Genomic DNA, 20,369 nt, shown 5'->3' on the forward strand with positions numbered 1-20,369 from the left:
GAAACTTTCTCAAAATAATGACTTAGTATCTCAAAATAATGAGAAACTTTTTCAAATTGTTAACTTAGTATCCCCAAATAATGAGACTTTCTCAAAATAATGACTTAGTACCTCAAAAGTCATTTAGTATCTCAATATGAGAAACTTTCTCAAAATGACTTAGTATCTCAAAATAATAAATATGTCGAATTATAATGAGAAACTTCTTCAAAATAATGACTTAGTATCTCAAAATAATAAGAAATTCTCAAAAATAATGACTTAGTATGTCAAATTATGAGAAACTTTCAAAAATAATGACTGAGTATCTCAAAATAGTCACTTAGTATCTCAAAATGAGAAACTTTCTCAAAATGACTTAGTATCTCAAAATAATTAGTATGTCAAATTATAATGAGAAACTTTTTCAAAATAATGACTTAGTATCTCAAAATAGTCATTACTTAGTATCTCAAAATGAGAAACTTTCTCAAAATGACTTAGTATCTCAAAATACTAAGAAACTCTCAAAATAATGACTTAGTATGTCAAATTATAATGAGAAACTCTCTCAAAATAATGACTTAGTATCTCAAAATAATGACTTAGTATGTCAACTTATAATGAGAAACTTTCTCAAAATAAGGACTTAGTATCTGGGAATAATGAGAAACATTCTCAAAATACAGACTAAAAAATGAGAAATTCTTGAAATAATGGCTAAGTATCTAAAAAAAAGAGAAACTTTACTGAAATAATAACTTAGTATCTCAAAATGATATAGTATCAAAAATATTGAGAAACTTTCTAAAATATATATATATATATATATATATATATATATATATATATATGACTTAGTTTCTCTAAATAATGCAAAATTTTCAAAAATAATTACTCAACATCTCAAAATAATCAGAACCTTTACCAAACAGATTTACTATGTGGAAATGTCTTATTATTAAAACATAATGAGCTTTCTCAAAATGACAACATATATCTCAAAATAATAAGTAATTACCTTGAGATACTGTGTGATTTTTAATAAGTTTCCCATTATTTTGAGATACTTAGTCATTATTTTGAGAAAAGTCATTATCTCAAGAGCTTCTCATTATTTTGCAATTAGTTGCTACTTTGAGATATAAAGTTATTATTGAGATACAAAGACATGACATTAGCCAAAATGGGTTTAAATGGCTATAAAAAACAGACATCACAATGAGAAATTAAAGTGAAAACTGTAAAAAAATCTTTCAACCAAGTATCAAAAACACACGCTTATAGCAAACAGTGATATACAGACTTAACAGTGTATCTGGTATTGTTTAAGTATCTTTACTATAATTACACAGACGAAAACAATGTACAATAGCTGGATGTTTCAGGCTCACTTCATCTCATAACGTCATTATCGTTACACTCTGCAAAATGAAGCAGCAGCACATCACACGGCACAAAATGTTTCATTGAGTACAAAACTTGAAAGAAAAACCAGGTCAATGGAAAAAACCAAAAGCACATTTACAGTGATTTACATGAATTCAATCCACCAGTATGATCACACGAGGGAACTCGCTTCAAGCACTTCACTTCCTAAAACCAAATGAAAATATTGTTTTTACCACCATGACATCCGTTCACTTTGGATTAAGTTGTCGACTCACGGCAGTTTAAATGTAAAGTCATCTTGGCTTTATGCATATGCAGTATGTTCTCGCTTTCAAATCACCATCTAAGGACACTATTCATCCTTTAAGAGCATTGTTGTGGATATTAACTCAATTAAATTTGCCACATTTAGTTTCTCATCTAGTACTTTTTTTTTTAAAATCTAAACCCATATAAGTTTCTCATCATCTTTTAGATTACACCTAAACTTGTGGCTGACATTAGGTAACTGTTTACCCATACTGTGATGAAGAAATCAAAACTAGAAAAATGCAGGTGCAGGGTGTTTGGAGAGAAAGGGGAAGCAGTGAAACTGACCTGACACTTTTCTCTGACTGATAATTTAAGAATATTTTAACAGCACGTGGAACAGCGTTCACGTGTCCCCGTCCATTTCATGTACAACGACAAAATGAAGGCACAGATTAATGAAAAGAGCACGACTGCGATTAGTCTGTATACACACATCTTACTAAAGGACTCTTTGTCAATGACCATCCAACAACTCTCAGGTGGATCACCTTCACTGAAATACTTTCGTCTGTTTTTGCTGCAACTGCATTTAGTGCCAACCATCACAACATGCCGGTTCCAACATCGTCTTAAAAGAAGAGGCAGAAATTAAGTTAGTAAAAATGGTCTCTGGGGTCTTCAAAAATGAACAAAAAAAGAATGGGAAACAGTGACAGGGCCGTCCAGTTGGCCACTCTAATGCAACCTACAATGCTCCACGCTCAATATGTGCGTCGGGTCGTTAATGAGAACCTATTCCTGATGGGCCGTCTGCTTCTCAAAGCCTTCCCGTCACTTCTCTCTGTCTGCTCTCAGGCAGATAGGGAGGGTGCGTGCGATTGTATGCAGCAAATCATAGCACCAAATTCTGAGTAGCTCCTTCGCCCCTTCAGAGACGGGCGGCGGTGGTTGTCGACAGAGGAGAGGAGGTTCGAGATTATGCCCGTTCTTTACGTTTCAGTTTGGAGGACTTCTTGACGGTGCCGTTCTTGTTGAGCAGCTTCAGCACTTTCTCCTTGTGGTCGAGCACTTTCATCATGGTGTCTCTGGCCTCGGTCACCTGGTCCATCACGAGCTTACAGCGCTGCATGTTACCCTGAGGACAAACACACAAAGATTTGTGAAGAGAGAGCAGGTTTTGCATTGTAACAGCAGGCATCCTAATAGGGAATTTATACTTCTGTGTTGAATCGATGCTGTAGTTAAGGCGTAGGCTCTACGTTGATCCTTAAGAGATTTGTACTTTGGGATTTATCCAGGTTTCATATGAGAAGAGGAAATCTCCGCTCGTCACTAGGCTAATTTATACAATGTAAAATGCCATAGGCTGACGCTAATAATGTTAGCATTTTGTATTTGTTTGGAAAACATGTTGACAGTTGTTCTGTCAGTGAACCTTGTGAGTTGTAATGGAGCCAAATTGTGTGTCGTTACCTTTGTTAAATGTTGCTGTTGTCCCTGGTTTTATATGAGAAGAAAGAAAGGTCGCTGGCTGCCAGGCTAATTTATACAATGTAAAATGCAATAGGCTTGTGCTAATACCGTTAGCATGTTGTATTTGTGGGGAAAATGTGTCCAGGTAAAGACAAGTGTTTGTCTCTGAATGCTGCGAGTTACAGTGAAGCTGATTTGTGTACTTGTGTTTGAAACTGTCTCTATTAAGCCATATTTAATGTGTGTTTAATGTGTGTTTTGAATCAACTAATCTTTACAGCACTTCACAGAAACCTCCGCTGCCTACAAGTGTTTTGGAGGTGTAACTGCAGAGCAACACGGACACACCACCACACAAGTAAAAATGCTCACAACGGCGTAGGCCATGTGCATAGGGTCTGCACACAACTATAACTCCCGCTTAAACCTTATAAGTGTCAATCAATGTCACAAAAATTTTGAAGTTTTAACAAAACTTAGCAACTTTATTTGACTTAAAAGTCATGATCTCAAGGTTTTAATTCAAATAAATGTCTGTTAAGTTACCATTTATCGCTGTATGAATGAACACAGTGTTGACTGATCCTATGATATAAGCCCTTGCATTTGCAGTATAACAAACTGGGTGTCTGTAGCGATATTCCCAGTAAAATAAATCACAAGCGGCGCACAGTAAGTAACACATTTTTTTTATCTCCCAGCAGTGGTTGGTCCAAGGGTTGGGTGACATGGGCAAAAATTCATATCTCGGTATTTACAGGCTGAATGGCGATAACACGATATACATCTCGGTATTTTCTATGAAATGGCCAACACGCTTTCATTTGCAAGTCAAAGCCACATTTGAGATACAGTAGCAAAAGTACTTTTATAAAAACAGACGCAACGCAGTTAACACAACAGACTCGCTCTTCAACTCACTTGTGTGTGAAGCAGCGTACTGTTTTTTCCTGTCTCTGTGAGCGTTGGGAGTACACGGTTACTATGGCAATGACTGCAAATATCTGAGTAGATAAATGTACATTTTAAAGTCTCAGTCTGTAGCAACAATCTTACCTGTATAAGCTCGTTGATTCGGTGAAGGTCGTCATCGGAGCCTGCTCTCTTCTTAGGGATCAGGCCCTCTTGGAGGGTGGAGAGGCGACTGTACACGTCATGTTCTAAACTCGACTACAGATCAAGTAACAAACACAGTGTGTTAACAGAAGTCCAGTCAAAACATGAATATTAAGTAGTAAGCTGTCACCATTTTGTGGTCTGTGAATGTGGTCTTTTTGTTGGAATATTTTAATTCTAACCAATATGTGTCTTACATTATTGTGATCAGATTGTTGCAAGAAGTTCAACATAAATTTTAGGGCTGCCCCTTGACAGTTGGAAATTCGAACAGTCAGTCAGAAACCCCTCAGTGGACTGAGATACTGTAGCTTCAAGTCGAGCAGTCGCTTTGTTTTTGTTGCTCGTTAGTGTGTTGTGCAGCATACCTCTGGGGACGTAAATTCCTCTCCAGCACAGTCAGAATTCATTTGGGCTAATATGTAACCTGTCTGTCTGTTTAGCCACAAACCAAACGTAGCCTTCATCTGGATCACTTGGAGAAGACAGTTCAGATAAACGACACTTCAGAGTTATATTGCTGCAGGTCTGGGGTCAGCACTCACCAACTGCCTGAGCTGTGCAGCACACAGGTGAATCTTCCAGCCCTGTGCTCTGCATGCCACTCCTCTCTGGTTCGCCATATCCTGTAAGCTGCCCTTCTTCTCCTCTGAGAGAAAAGAAAACAGTTGTTGTTAGAAACAACTACAATTACCGCCTCGCTGTTGTACGCCTCCACCAACCAGTCTAGCTGCAGTTTACGTCCTTGTCTGTCCAGACGTGTATGTTGCCATGACAGTAAACAACACTTTAGATATGGATGTTGCTACAGTGAAGCTACAAACTCAGGAGTAGTGTCACCAATTCAGCATCTGACCTAATGTCTCTGTTCCTGAGTCATGGTGTTTAACAATGGCCAGAAAAGAACATTATGATGTCACGGTGAACCTGACCTTTGACCTTCTAGATACAAAATGTCATCACTTCATCATTTTACCCTATTAGACATTCATTCATGAGAAAAGACAACCTGAAAACATAATGCCTCTGGACATGGCTGTTACCAGCGTGGAGGCACATCAAGCTGCCATCCATCATTAGGGTCCGGGCAGCTAAGCTGCTAGGATACTACTGTAATCCTAGGTATTCTTCTTTCTTCTTCCGAGGAAATCATACTTCCCATGGGTGAAAACTCACCAAACTTTGCACAAAGGTCCAGTCTCATGCCAGATATCCTCAGCTGTATAACAAATCAACCATATGTGCTACAACTTCCCAACTTTCATCAAACTGTAGCCCCAATACTGAAGAAACTTTTGTACATTTAAACCTATTAAAAAATATGAAGTTCATCACTGTTTTTTCAAAAACTGTAAAACTTCTTAAACCTATCTCCTCCCACAATTTTTGCTCAATTGACACCAAACTTGCTACAGAGCATCTTCAGACTGTCCTACAAAAACTATGTTTCTCAGATTTTTCATTTATCAAAAATTGAGCCTACAGTGCATCAAAATGTTTGACTGTAAACGGTACTGTAAACATATACATGCAAATTTTTGCTAAATAAATCTTCAATGTTCATGAAAAAAATGACAAAATTCTAGAGTCATGGTAGATGATGTGTGGCAAATTTCAGAAGTGTATCTCAAAAACTGAATTTTTGACAGCATTTTGAATTTTGCTCTAATGTGAACAGTTGGAGTCAATGTAAAAATGGCAATTTTTCACTTATGGAGCAAATCAATCATTGTTAAAATAAATGACCAACATCTCCATGCTGTCTAGATGCAATATGTGTATATTCAGATTTTTGTTTCGATAACTGAATTTTTTACAGTGGTTTGAAATCTGCTTTTCCATGCATGGACAGCTGCTAAACCTGCACGTCTGGCTTAGTCAATTTGTGAAGCTACACATGAATTATCACTGACTAATTAGCTCAGTGAGATAGAAATTGATCCTTAGTCTCAGAGGTTGTGAGTTCAAGCCTCAGCTGATGCAAAAGGCAGATTGTGTTGCTAAATTCCTAAATGTCTTCCAATTCTTATGCTTGTTGCTCAGAATTGCCTAAAAATGCCTGGACCCGACCCATCGCTGCGCAGCAGCTATAATTCTCATTTGCTATTAAAGCATTTCCACCTGAGAGCAGGGAGCTACTGACCTTTGACCCGGATGTCGCTGTACCTCTGGAAGTGGTGGTAGGCAGCTTTCCAGGGATTCCTGTAGTGGCGCAGCAGAGTAACAGGTGGTCGAGGCCTGACTGGTACATAACGCACTCCTTCCTCATCTGGAAGGAAAAAACAAGCGTTGAACAAGTGCAGATGACAAACATCATCATCATCACTGCAACGATAGATGGCATTAAATTACATACCAACATATTCCCTTGGTGGAGATTCGCGCCTCTCAGCCCTGCCGGTGATGGGCCTGCCTGGGGCCTTCTCTTCATCTGTGCTGTTGGTCTCCACCATCTCGCTCTCCTCTGTAGAAATAACATGCTGCTGCTTGCGGGGCTTCTTCCTTGGGGAGGCCCCGGGGATCAGATCTCCTGTGGCAGGAGTGTTCAGGGTGGAGGCCTGGGTGGTGAGGGCTGGGGCTGATGACAGGTTCGCATTGGGATCTGAGGGAAAGAGATAAAGACAGTCTTCAGTTTCCTATAATTTAACATTAAGTAATTTCACTCATGATTGATTTGCTCCTCACCTGGCTGGGAGGTGTCCATGGTCTCCACCTCCTGTTTAATTTTCAGATCTGGGCAGGCAGAGCTGGCAGCACAGGCTGCAGTGCTACTGGCCGCAGGCTGAGTGGGGGAGGCCACAGTGTTGGCCATTGAAGCAGGAACGGGAGGAGTTACAGCCATGGCTGCTGGAAGGGCTGAGAGGACAGTGGAGGGCTGAGAGGGAGGTACAGGCCCTGGCGTGGCGAGCATGGTGGGGATGGCTTGGGCGAGGTGCTGAGCATTTGAGGACACAGCCTGCTGCTCTCCTCCCTGAGAAGGCAGTGCTTCTACTGTAGCCATGACAGGAGGGGCCACTGCCATGTGGACCTCGGCTTTGGGTTTCACACTGAGAGAGGAATCAAAAGGTCAGGTCACACACTCATATCATAACACACTGAAAACGAAGTAACTGATGTGATCATTGTGACAGCGGCTCACCCTGCAGGGCGGGGAGATCCTGCTGCTCTCACTCCACTGTCGATTCTGCCACCACTGGGCTCACTGGGCTGAGCTGGGATCAGGTTCTTACGAACACAACTGAAACACAAAGACAAGCAGGAACGATTTGGTAAAAGGAATAATTGTTTAAACTTCAGTTTCTGTCAAGTTTTATTTGGAGTCAACTTGTAATAAAGTTAACGTGTGCCACTGAAAAGACATGTTTAAAGACTATTATGGTAATTTTCAGGTTCATACTTGTAGTTTTGGTTTCTACTAAAACATGTTACGTGCTTTAATCTTTAAGAAACACCTTATTTTCCTCAGGCTGTCTGTGCTAGAACACCTTTATTCACACTGTCTGACATGCTCCGTTTTAGTGCTTGTCTCTTTAAGCACCCTCCTAAGAAAGCCCAATCTGGTCTGATTGGTCAGCTTTTCTGGGTCTTGCATATTTCAGCATCTCTGTTGCATCACAGAGTTCTCCAGGGATCTAGTTTTGGTTCCCTTACCAAAAAGCCTGTGGGATTTTCCATTGGATTTAATTACTGCTGAAAATAAGCTCTGTGGCAAACAAACGTCTATGATACATAAACATTTTGTTCAGCGAGACAATCTTCACCAATGAACACCATTTTCAGGATTACTGAAGCCTAAATGCAATCGCCAGAAGTAAAAACCTAATGTCAGGCTATACACAAACTACACTACAGTCACATGAGTTGATGTCACCACCATTTCAGCTGAAATTTAATTATAATTTAGATGTTTTATTAACTTTAAAGTGAACTGCTATCATTTCTGTGGGATTATCTGCAAGGTTCAATGTGCCCCACATTTCAGGGGCTATTATTTATTTTAGATGTTAGTTTAATGGTTAATGCCATCATGTTCACATTCATACCGCACGGCGCAAAGTGTCAACATGGTTGTTGAGGATTGTGATTAAAGGCTTCAAAGAGCTCTTAATGCACACAGTATTTTTTGGGACAATGTTTCAAATACTCAACAATAAATTGAGCTAAATTTTGACTGTTTTCTGAGTGTTTTCATTTTTTTCGACTAGTCTTAATTAAAATTTTCATTTAGTCGACAGGGAAATTAGTCGCCGGGAACATCCCTAATGATTACATTATTATCTAAAACTCTAGCCACCTTTAATATGAACATCCGACATGAGAAAAAGGAAAGACAAATAAAAGCATCATAGCTCCCCTTTCAAAAGTCCGGTAATTCGTTACTGAATGTACAGAGGGTTGGGTTAGGGTAACCAAAGTCTGGAATGACTCGGCAAATAAGCAAGCGATACTCTCTAGAATCGCATTCATCCGGTTAAAATAAGCATTTTAAGACACCTCTGAGCCGTTAGGAGAGTTTACTGAATCTGTCTTGGAGCCCTCGTACAAACAAACCTTACAGAAAAAAGTAAGAGAGGGTTTGGAGATGAATATGAAAGTATTCTTGCATGCGAACCACAAGCCCCTTTTACCCCACCTGTTCAAGGCAGGAATTTCATGCCGTTATGCCACCTTGCCGTGCTGTATGTAAGGTACGATCGTGGAATGGGGGGACAAAGTGGTCTCGCCTTTAATCAGTCACAGAAGATAGTAACAGAACCGAAGCGGTGTCTGTATAAACAGGACAGGATCATGGGCGGCACAGGTGTGACATTTTGACACCGTGTTATACGTGCAACCAACCATGGGACAGTGGATGATTGTTACTGACATGTAAATGCCATTGTTGTTGTTCATAAAGCATTGTCGACGGGTATGTTACATGTAACATGAGAAGCTGACACTGTTCGTTACATGTCACACCTGTCATGCCTCTTTTCAATCTGCAAAGCAGTGATGCAGTGTATAATCACACACTGGATCAGCATGATGCTGCCGTCGTTTTGGAGCCACTGTCTCATATGATGTGCTCATACTCACCCTTCATTAGCAGGCTTCTTGCGGAGGATGCTGGGTCTAGGGGAGGAGACCAGCGTGGGGGCTCCTCCTACTCCTCCCTGCGTATGTGCCTGCACCATGGTGGCGACTGGCTGGGTGGTGCTGAATGTGCTGCTGATGGGGCTCGCGACAAAACCATCAGCCAAAACAACCCCTGAATGAAATTAAAACAAGTGTTACAAACAGCCCACGACACGGCGACGCACTCATCAACACCGTGTCATTTTTAGTAAAAGCCAATGTTTCATAATTACCTGGCTTTGCTTCAGACTGTGCTTGTTGCTGTTGCTGCTGAGTGACTATTGGTGCCTGCTGTAGGCCTTGTGTGCCTATGGGTGCAGACGTGTGCAGGCCCTGCACTCCTATCGGCGCAGGCTGAATGCCCTGTGCAGCGATTGGTGCTGGCTGGATCCCTTGGGTGCTGATTTGTGCAGAGGGGAGACCGATCCGATCCACTGCCATCAGCTGCATGTGGTTGAGATGGACAGTGGTTGCCACGCCTACTCCAGCTTGGGTGGGCAGCGCTGAACTCGGAGCTTGAGGAGTAACTTATTGAGAGGGGGAAGAGAGCTCAAATTAGATCTGTGTGCCACGAAATGACGGGTTTCACATTTCACAGCACTTACTTGAGCATATTTTGTCAACATTTCCAGACTTTTAAATGTCAAGTCAAATAATAAGTTTAGCTGTGACAACCAGCAAAGCAACACTGATTAGCAGGACTTACCAGGATACTGTCGGATGGTCGATACAGAGCTGCTGATGGGGGTGTAGGTGTGTGTCAGAGGGTATGACGAGGAGTACGCCGGCAGGAAATACTGGAACTGCACAGGAACAGAAGGCCTTCAAAAGAAAACATACAAGATTAATCCAATGCTCATCGTCATCTCAGTAACGTATCTGTACTCCTGAGGTTAACACATCATCCTCCTTGACAAACAGAAGGGAGCAGCACTGTATGTTGTTTATTTATAAGGCTCGACTGCAAAAACTGCCCAGTTACCTCTGCTCTCTGGTTACACTTAAATACAGTCCTTACAGGTCACAGGACGTTTGAACATTAGCTGTAAAAGTGGGTTCAGATACTGTGCTGCATACGAATGAGATGAGCTCCAAAAACATATGAAGTTTATTTCACTTCAACATTTTACACGGTTGTAATTGTGTATTTGCACTTGCACTTGTAAATGCTTTTCTTAATTGTGAAAACTTTTAAGGTGTGTCTGTAAATTATTTGTGCTTCCGTCTACACTTAAACTTTATGTTTATAAGTTATTTTTCGACACAAGTCTCTTCGGAAAAAAGGACCCCAATGTTAATTAAACAACCAAGTTAAATAAAACATTACAAAATAAAAATAAAAAGTACATCTTAATCACATTTTATTCATTGTGTAACTCCGTCAGCAATGGATGTTAATACAAGATTTTTATGGTCTTCATACTCTCCACATCCACATATTTATATAGAGATCATAACTACAAATCAACCCCTCCATTTTTTCCTTTGATGAATGGAATCTGCTAAAAAAAAACAAACAAACAAAAAAAAAACTACTCAATAATAGCTGGTAAAACAATTTATTCTTCAAGCCAGGATGTGTTTAACCTTTTTTTCATCAGCAGGTTTATCCCTTGTTTTTTTTTTGGAAAATGAAAAATGACAAGAGTATCAGTAAATAAATAAATGTATAAATCAAGACAGAAATAAGAAAATTTAAAAAAAAATAATAAAAGATTAAATAAATGCTGAGGCCTTTTTCCGCATTTTCAATTTTCCGATCAAAATGTGGGACACGCTGATATTATTAAGGTTTTGGTAGCAGTCTTTGGACATGTGTACAGCACATTCGGAATATTCAGGCTGGGCGATATAACGACTATGTACGATGTATCGATGCAAGATGTAGATTTAGACAACTCCGTCTATATTAATAAAGGGTCATGCCGCATAAGGCTGTTCTTCTGAAAAGCCATACCAGTGTGAATCTCTCCTCCCTAACTGTCTCTGCATAGCTCCGCCCGACTCACTCGCTCACAAGTTCTCCAGCAACACTGAGACACACAGAGCTGCTCCTCTGTTTAATCTGTCTGTTAATTAGTCTGCACGTGCTGCGCTGAATCAGTCTGTGGAATGAATGAAATGACTGCAGTAGCACACGTGCAATACAGTGCAGTGCTACATGTGTGGGAGACAGAGGTGCTCAATTGTGTCAGGTGAGCATTTGTGAGCTGGTTTGTGTGAGTGAGTGTTTGCAACAACGATGGTCCATGCCCAGAAGAAAAGCCCACATTTCTGGTCGTAAGAAGAAACACAATGACTTTTAAGTAGAGTTAATGGGTTGGCAAGCAACATGTTTTTGGATATGTGCAAATATTGCAACGCCGACCTTTTCGAGGGGGTGGCTGAAGGACTGAAAGCGAGGCTGTGTTCGCACAGTCCAAAAAATCTGCCACCGTAGGGCTGTGTGATATGACGATACATATCGTGTGACGAGAGAAAAATGTCTATCATTTCATATTTCGCTGTATCATTTATATCGTTATGACGCAAACTACACTTTTTATAGCAATATTTTTCATCATTTGGAAACTGTCCATCTTTTGCAGGGATAACATTGATAAATTACTCTTCTTGGCTTTTTAATTCGCAAAGCTTTTACGGCACTTACAGTAACATAATGAGTTTAGTTGTCGTCAACTCCACCGCTGTCTGTCTCTGCTGCGCTGCACACACTGAGGGCTCAGCCCCGCAGCGCTGAGAAAGAGCAGAGAGGCAGCGAGATGGCGACAATAAACTTTTCATTCATTGGATTAAAATGTGCTAATCTGGACAGGTATCATTATCGGGATATGAAATGACCTATATTGGGATATGAGATTTTAGTCATATCGCCCAGCCCAATGTCACCACATGAAAACTTAAATCAAATAAAAAAATTGACGCAAAAATGGCACAAATGGTTTAACTTTTCTATATTTTGACACGATAGACAACATGTTAGGGCATGTTAATCCAAGTATGCACGGCTGCATGTACACATGAATATTAATGGCATATTCATATCTTAGTAGGAATATTGTCTTTTCAGAATGAGTACAAAAAACTGAATATTTAGTGCATGTAAATGAAGCTGATGAGGGAGGCTCCAACATTGTGTGCTCACCTGTTGTCACTTCTTGCTTCCATGGTGACGGGGTTAGGAGACGACCGATGGCCTGGGATGGGGATGAGGTTGGTTCTCTCTCCGGGGTAGTCGGGCTGCACGCGGGATGAAGAGTGGGCGATGGGCTGAGGGACAACTTTCGCTGTAAATAACACAGAGGAATGGTTTAGAGAAAGATGTGTTAAAACACAATATGATAATGCCTCCTGCTTGTGAAGCACACAACAATGTTCCTGCCAACGAGACAAACTCACCAACAGGGATGGCAGAGGTGGTCACTGCTGTAGCATGAGAGGAGTGCGAGGCCATCGTCATGGTGACAATAGTGTTACTGGTCATTTGGGTATGTGGCACAGAGCCTAAACATGAAGAAGACCGGATTATCAATAATGTGAGTCAGAATGATAATTTGTGCCTTAAGTCAAACGTTTCTGAGTTTCGTGCCTCACTTGTAGAAATGAATGTACAAAAGTTAAGTAAAGTACCTATTGTTGTTGTTGATGGCACAGTGTTAGTGGCAACAATTGGTGCCACAGTTGCTGCAGCTACTGGTGTCACAGGACTGAAGATGGGCTTCTGTGGGGGAACCAGAAATTCAGTTCAGTCACAGTTTAAATTTAAAATTTCATTTTTATAAGCAGCTGTCAAATAACAGTAACCTGTGTCATGGTGTGTGGAGGCTGAGGTTTTTGAGCCCCAATTGCAGGGTGAGACGGCAGCGTGATCCGTGTGGCGGTGTCACGGGACGTCTGAGACCTCTGAATACTGACGGTGGCCGGAGGAGGGTGAATGGTCAGCCCTGGACGCCTGGAAAAAGAATTACTCCCTCTTTAGTGCATCAGGCACAGGCAAGGTTTGAATAAATTCCAGAGGGAATGAAAATGTTACACAAAAATTCATTTTTCTTCATGGCGTTGTTCTAAGCTGTATACTTGACATTTTTCACATCTTCAAGTCTCCAAAAAGTCCATCAAATGAAGCAATATGAGACAAAAAACAAATCTTTGGTTAAACTGCCAATATCTCTGACAAGAAGAAAAAGTAGACACTGCTTTGATTTAAGGAGTCACAAAACCATAAAGATGGAAACCACTGGTCTACTATGGAGACTAGATGCTTGGTAAACAAGCATGTTACATTCAACACCAGCTGAAAGCAGTTAGCAGCTAACTCAAAGAAGAACAGCAGCCGAAAATGTCTGCAAATTGGGAATAAATGAGGGAGCTCCTTACCCTCGCAGCAGGGGACAAAATCAGCTACCATATAATGGGGATGGTAAATCACTGTTATTGCTGTGTTTCTACCATTGTTTTGTTTTGAAAGCGCTGCCAATGCCTATCTTAAATGTCACACTAGAAGCCAACACTGTGGTGTTAGACTTCACGCCCGTTGCGCCTCTTTTGCCTCCAGAATGCCGGCACGCTGTCTAAAATCACACACTGGAGCACAATGACGTCACCATTGTTTGGTTCTGCGTATAAATGCAAAGGCAGCTTAAAGAAGGGACTTCGTAGCGACTCTTTCGTGGCAACATCCCTCTCTGAACAACTGATCTTCACTGACTGTTTTATTCAACTTCACTACAAAACTTCTTGTCATCAAATTATTTTTCTAGTACTTACACATGCAGCATCTCTACCTAGGCCCTAATCAATACATTCTTAGACTGCTACTTACCCATGTGCCACCTCTGCAGAGTGTGTGACTGTCGGGCTGATAACTGGGGACTGAGTTCTAGTTGCTGAAATGGGGGCCACCACAGTTGGAAGCACAGCTGTCGACGTTGTTACAGCAGGGCGGGACTGTGGAGGATGACACAGTTACACACAATATGTCTAAATGTCAAACAGAATATAAACTCCTTTTTAGATTAAAGTACATCAGAGCACCTGTATCGTCTGGTGGATGATGTGCTGAACTGTGGGCTGGCCGGGGCCTGCGCTTCCTCCAGTGGCTGGCCGCAGGACAGTTTTGGAGCTGGACATAACAGCTGCTGCAGCAGCGCCTACCAGGAAACAAACAGACCGATGTAGAGAAATGCACTGCCATAACTGAGCAGTAAATGGACTACTGTTTCAAGGAGAGGCAAACATCAAGCCACCTGGCACACTGTTCTCATTGCATCATGCATACCTCGGGGTAAATGAGATGTGAAGGTCTGGGGAGGGACCGCAGGAGTCCCGATCTGCAGTGCAGGGGCACTGCCCCGAATGATCTGAATGTTAGCCGGCATCAGGTGGTGTAAGTTGCTGGAGTGACCCTGAAACACAATACAGGCCGCTCACAACTTCAGTCATCAGCAAGAAAGAGACAATAACACACTCAGAGACAGCTCACAGTGCACTCACCTGCTGACCACTGATAGTTGCCACAGGTATAGATGGCGTTGGAGCAATGCTGCTCTCTATGGTGACAGTAATGTGACCAGGCACCTTGGGGGGTATGGGGATATGACCCTGGTTGGAAGCTGGTGCTGGGGCAATAAGACGACTTGGCATGGGTGACTTCAGGACAGCCTAGAAAAGACAGATATTACATTTCTGATCTTAAGCTCAGAAGAACATTAAGAACAATGCTAGAAAAAAACATTGAAGAAGTATTTCAGGGCTGAGAAGATGGCCACACTCTTGAAATGTGACACAGAGTGTGAAACGTGTCATCTAGCAGATTTTCACTGAGAGATGGAGATGGAGGGAAGTCTACTACAGTTTATTTACACATATTACCCCCATTGTTGTGACAAAAAGCTGGTTGAGAATTGGCAAAGTGTCCCTGTAAGTGAACCCTACCTTGTCTGATTCACATGATTAAGACCGTGCATCTAAACCTGCTGTGGGTCGCCTGTTGCAGACAGAATTCTCCTTACCTTCCACCATCTGTGTGTTCCCATTTTCAAAATCCCTGTTGCTATGAAACTAGAGTTGCATGGAAAATATTACCTCCAAGCTTCATTTTAGTGCCCTGTGTAAAACAACTACAACCTCCGAGCTAGCAACCTACACCCTAAAATTTCAGTGTTTTATATGATGTTTTCTTTTGTATGGATTTAGCCATTTTAATACCAGGGCTCGCCTACCCGCATGCAAATGTTCCACCAAAACAAGTTCCCTCACCGTCACGCTACCCTCCCCCGACATTGTTTTGCAAGAGCACTGACACTGCATTCTGGGCTTAGCGCTGTGAAGCAGTTGTGATTGGTTTAAAGAAATACAAACATGTCAGAATGTTTTTCCCATAGTATGGAATTATAATGGGTTCAGGCAGACCTTTCTCCAGCGCTAACTCAAAGTGTGGGGACAGGTCTAGCTATGCGAGACTGAGTGAACCTTCAAAATTGCAATAAGAAACAACATGTTGCAGTAGAACATTGTTACCTTTTCACCAAGTAAGTGTAAAGTCAGCCAGTTTGCACATGACCACTGTCCTTATTAGGTTTACAGTAAATTGTATCAGTCACTTTTTTGTTATAATATCTTCATAGTCGTTGAGCTGATCCTTCTGAATTAAATTACATCACAAGAACTATATGAAGCTGAAAATTTTGGAAGTTGTACTTGCTATTGTCATAATTTTCCTGGTCATTCCATTGTCCCTCCTCTAGAGCTAACTGGCCACAATGGCTTCTCCCAAGTATGAAGTAAAATGAAACCTGCCCGACTCTGTCTGGAGGGCACAAGGATGGAAAGAGGAAGGGAAATAGTTCCATCGTGAACTGTTTCAAAATTAAAGATAATCATTACAGAGCGTTGGTCCCTTAATAGCCCTGAGTCATCCCAACAATCTGAGCTTCCACCTTCAGAAAGGTTATCTTACAGGAGCCAGCTGTGATTCGACACTTTCTGGATGAATAAATCAACCTTGGTCAGCAACAATGTGTTGTCCTCTAACCACAGAATGCATTCTATCTTTGCCAATGATTTAACTACGTTCACACACCCTTTACTGTTAACATGTATATAAAGCTTTTTAAAGTAACAGACATATATCATTACCTTCATCTGTCCCTCAGTGAGGACTGCAGGCTGGCCCTGTGGGAGGTGGACAGAGGGGGCAGGTACAGTCACAGGTGTGCCGGGCTGAATGGGCACGGTTTGGGGGGTAGCTTGTGGCTGGCCGTGCGTCTGTACTTGTGGGTAAGGTCTGACTACCATCGTCTCTTGCTTGTCATCTCTGAACGCCAAGGTTCCCCCGCCCCCGGCAGGTGGATGATCCTGCTGTCCATGGTCAGCATCCCGACTGCTCTCAGCATCTGTTCCAGCTAAGGAAAAACACATCTGATTCAACATTTACTTGCTCGCCATGTGTGAAATATCTGGCAACTCACTTCAGTGACTATAGGTTACCTGGTGGATTTGACGGCTGATTGACAGACACCAGGTTTCCAGCAGTGGGGATCTGAGGTGCTCCCCCGCTGGAAGCAGGCAGCCCATGACGGGGGAATTGCTGGGAGCTCATTTTAACTAATTAGTGACCTGAAACAATGCCAAGAATGTAAATCTATTCCGGCACAGACATACTGAAGATATTATCTTTAAATCAACTTTGTCTATACAAAAATCTACAATAATTTTAAAACACTTGTGAGCGACAGAGTCATGTTGTAGTAGTGCAGCAGCAAAAACAACATACAATACATTGTAACTACAATGAAAACACAACACCAACAGTCAGCTTGGTCATATTTCACATATTACACTAAACATAACCTCACCCTTCAGGTCAGAATATAAATAATATCTAAATTAGGGCTGCAACTAACGATTATTTTCATTGTCAACTAATCTGTGGATTATTTCTTCGATTAGTCGACTAATCATTTTATCAAAAAAATATATTTAAATGTAGAAAAATGTCGGTCTGTCTCTCCCAAACCCCAAAATTATGTCATCTTGTTTTGTACTCACGCCAAAGGGTTTTAGCTCACCATCATGGGAGAGTGTGTAAAGCTGCCACTATTTGAAAGTAGGAAGCTGCAATAAGAATATTTTTGGGTACTTTTATAGTACTTTTCTATGAAGAATGACTCAAACCTATTAGTCGAATACTAAAATAGTCAGCGATTATCTTAATACTCAATTAGTCATCGATTTGTTGACTAATCGTTGCAGCCCTAATCTAAATACAGGGTGTCTACAGGAATCAGACAGTTAAATTGAATGTCTTTTAAGACCTGTTCAAGACACCTTTTTATCCAAATTTTGGAGGGATTTTTAGGCAAATCATGTTTTACTTAATCAAGCATCGCAGGTGAGCATTGCAGACAAGTAGTAAATATGTGGTCTTGTGTAGAGATAAATTTTACATAGAAAAATGGTTAGTAGAGCGAGTTAAGTTAACCTACAATTTGCCAACAGGTTAGTGCAATTCTGAAGTAAAATAACAGTATTATAGCATTAGAAATGTGTACTCTCACAATAAGAAATTAAAAAAAAGGATAAATAAAATTAGATAAAATGTTTGTAGTTGTTAAGACCTCAAAAATTCAACTTAAAGACTACTTAGAATAAAAGACATATTAAGACTTTTTAAAGGACCTGTAGACACCTTGAAATAAGATAAAATGGGGGATAACTGGGAAGGTAATTTAACTGCATGACAAAGAAGTGCCACAAATCTTTGTAAATTTCTTGGAAGAGCCTTTCTGTTTAAATCTGTTTTTTTCTTTCAAGCTATAAATAATTAAAAATGTATTTTATCTCCAGAATGTGAGAGGGCGGTTCTGGTGATTTCTATTTCATTAGCAATGGACGTCTAGGCAAAGATGTTGCAAACACTTAGGACATCTTTAAAACATCAGTTAATAGCTGCAACTCTCAAATTAAACACGTACGACAGTGCTACAATAACAAAAGCCAACCAGTTTAACCATTTACAGGCGACGCGGGGACACTGAGGGTAATGTAGCACTGCGGAGTATTATGCTTTGCAGCTAGCAAAGCAGCAAGTCGGTAACACAAACCAACTGGTGCTGCTACAAACTGAAACCTTCACAAATACATTTCACTGTGAAAAACAGGACAACAGCATTTCTGTGGACCTTTGTTTACCGTTATATGGCCAATATCATATGACAAAACTGCCCGACAACAACTGTATCGTTGCTTATCAAATATCAAGTTTACCTGCTGGTACAAAAACGACTTTTCGACTGCCAACAACAAAACAACCAAACGCGATATCCGCTGTGTCAGAAAACGCTCACTGTTGCTCGGTAATCTTAAAAACTAGAAAGCTACCTTGTTAGCCAGCTATCTTAGCTTAGCAGAATGCTAACGTTAGAATGCTAACCCCGCTGTTGCCGCCTGCTTTCCGTGCTAAATCCTGAACTTTCTACAGAGTACAAAGGCGTAAACTTCGCCGGGCTCAACAAGCGAACATGTTTCTACATGTGTGTGGATGTTACCGTATCGCTGAGGTACAAGGCAAGGGTCGTTTTGTGGATTACAATTTTTCCATTCGTCTTTTCTTTTTTTCCCCCAACATGTAAGCCGGAAGAACGCTCAAAAAGAACCGGACCTCCCTGTCTCAGACGACCAATCAGAGTAGAGAGTTCCATGTCGCTGACCAATCGGAGCTCCGAAAATGTTTTGACCAACCTAGAATGCGGCGGGGAGGGAGGGGGGGGAGTCTCAGGGGAACCGCTGCGACCGAACTGCAGAGTCACGTGGTCGGCGGAAGGAGCCGAGTTAGCACTGAAGCTAATCTGCTAGCACTTCCAGCAGGGGCGTTAATATAAACAGTGCAATGGGGCCCCTGGGGCGGAGGGGCCCTTGCAAGTTATTCAGATTCACCTTGAATATATTCTTGTGTTCAAAGAGGAATAATTAAACAAATGACTATTTTAAAAATGGTGCCATTTGCTATATATGTCAACAAAAAGGCAAACCCATCCACACCATGTTTAACTCCATTTTAATTTTTTTTTTTAAATAATCTGTATAATAATAATCTTTATTTACAGAGCACTTTTCAAAACAGTTACTAAGTGTTTTACATGTCAATAATTAAAACAGACAAGACATGACAACAACACATTTTAAAAGAACAGATAAAAACAAAATGGAGGAATTAAAAAAACAGTTGAGATTAACTTAAAACTTAAGTAAAATCCGGAAAGGTTCTCCAATAAAAGTTTGTTTTAAGAAGGGATTTAAAAGAGATCGCTGACTCGACTGACCTGATTTCCTTGGGCAGATTGTTCCAGACTTTCTCTACATAAGATATAAAATCTGTTCAATTAAATGTCTTCAATATTCAATTGTCCTTGATATTTTTGTCAGATATTCAGTGATGATTGCTGGGTAATATGTATGTTGATGTTGTTCAATGTCAAGTCTCTATTTGTGTCAAGACAATACGTGCACCATATCATGCACTGGGGCTCATCCTAACTTCCTTACGACACTGAATGTTATAGAATATTATACATAGTCATTTTCTATAGATTACAATTGGCCAGTGGTAGAAGAAGTTCTCTGATCCTTTGTATAAATATTGCTGCATTCAAAATCCTTCTGAAATCGTGGCCTATAAAGTATTGGCAAAATGTGACAAATATTAATATTTAAATGCAGAATGCTTTTTATCATTATAGGTACTGTCACTTTACCTTCTATTTATCTTTAGTTAGGCTATTTTACAACTCTATGCAAATATATTTTTATTACATTCCTGTTTACATTCAGTTATATTCAGTTGAAATGTCTAATTTGTATTACTTGATTTTATATGCAATTTATGTTATATTACATATCTTATTTCTACTTGCAGTATTCTATGTTTAGATTCACATTTTGTTTTAACTTTGGTTTTCCTTTTCTTTTTAGTGTAGGCCTGTATATTTAATATGATAATTAAATGAAAGTCTTAGGCTCCACCATGATAAATAAGTAACTTA

The 20,369-nt window shown here is 40.6% G+C and overlaps 2 protein-coding genes across 2 annotated transcripts in view; both read right to left on the reverse strand.

The window, feature by feature from the left end:
- The window catches only part of myo7ba (myosin VIIBa), a 222,945-nt gene that overhangs the window by 43,859 nt on the left and 158,717 nt on the right, over nucleotides 1-20,369 (reverse strand). The window lies entirely within an intron of this gene.
- sap130a (Sin3A-associated protein a) lies at nucleotides 1,302-19,001 on the reverse strand. Its single transcript, XM_033622162.2, has 21 exons — nucleotides 18,876-19,001; nucleotides 16,816-16,944; nucleotides 16,465-16,730; nucleotides 14,821-14,988; nucleotides 14,606-14,732; nucleotides 14,362-14,477; nucleotides 14,150-14,274; nucleotides 13,132-13,279; nucleotides 12,958-13,048; nucleotides 12,727-12,831; nucleotides 12,473-12,614; nucleotides 10,034-10,149; nucleotides 9,561-9,854; nucleotides 9,289-9,460; nucleotides 7,352-7,450; nucleotides 6,898-7,259; nucleotides 6,569-6,814; nucleotides 6,356-6,481; nucleotides 4,758-4,861; nucleotides 4,153-4,266; nucleotides 1,302-2,758 (listed from the first exon to the last, which is right to left on the reverse strand). Exons 2-21 carry the CDS (start codon nucleotides 16,925-16,927, stop codon nucleotides 2,600-2,602), a joined length of 3,192 nt encoding a protein of 1,063 aa, XP_033478053.2. The 5' UTR covers nucleotides 16,928-16,944; nucleotides 18,876-19,001; the 3' UTR covers nucleotides 1,302-2,599.

This window comes from Epinephelus lanceolatus, chromosome 6 (genome assembly GCF_041903045.1).
Source record: "Epinephelus lanceolatus isolate andai-2023 chromosome 6, ASM4190304v1, whole genome shotgun sequence".
NCBI classification, from domain to species: Eukaryota; Metazoa; Chordata; class Actinopteri; order Perciformes; family Serranidae; genus Epinephelus; species Epinephelus lanceolatus.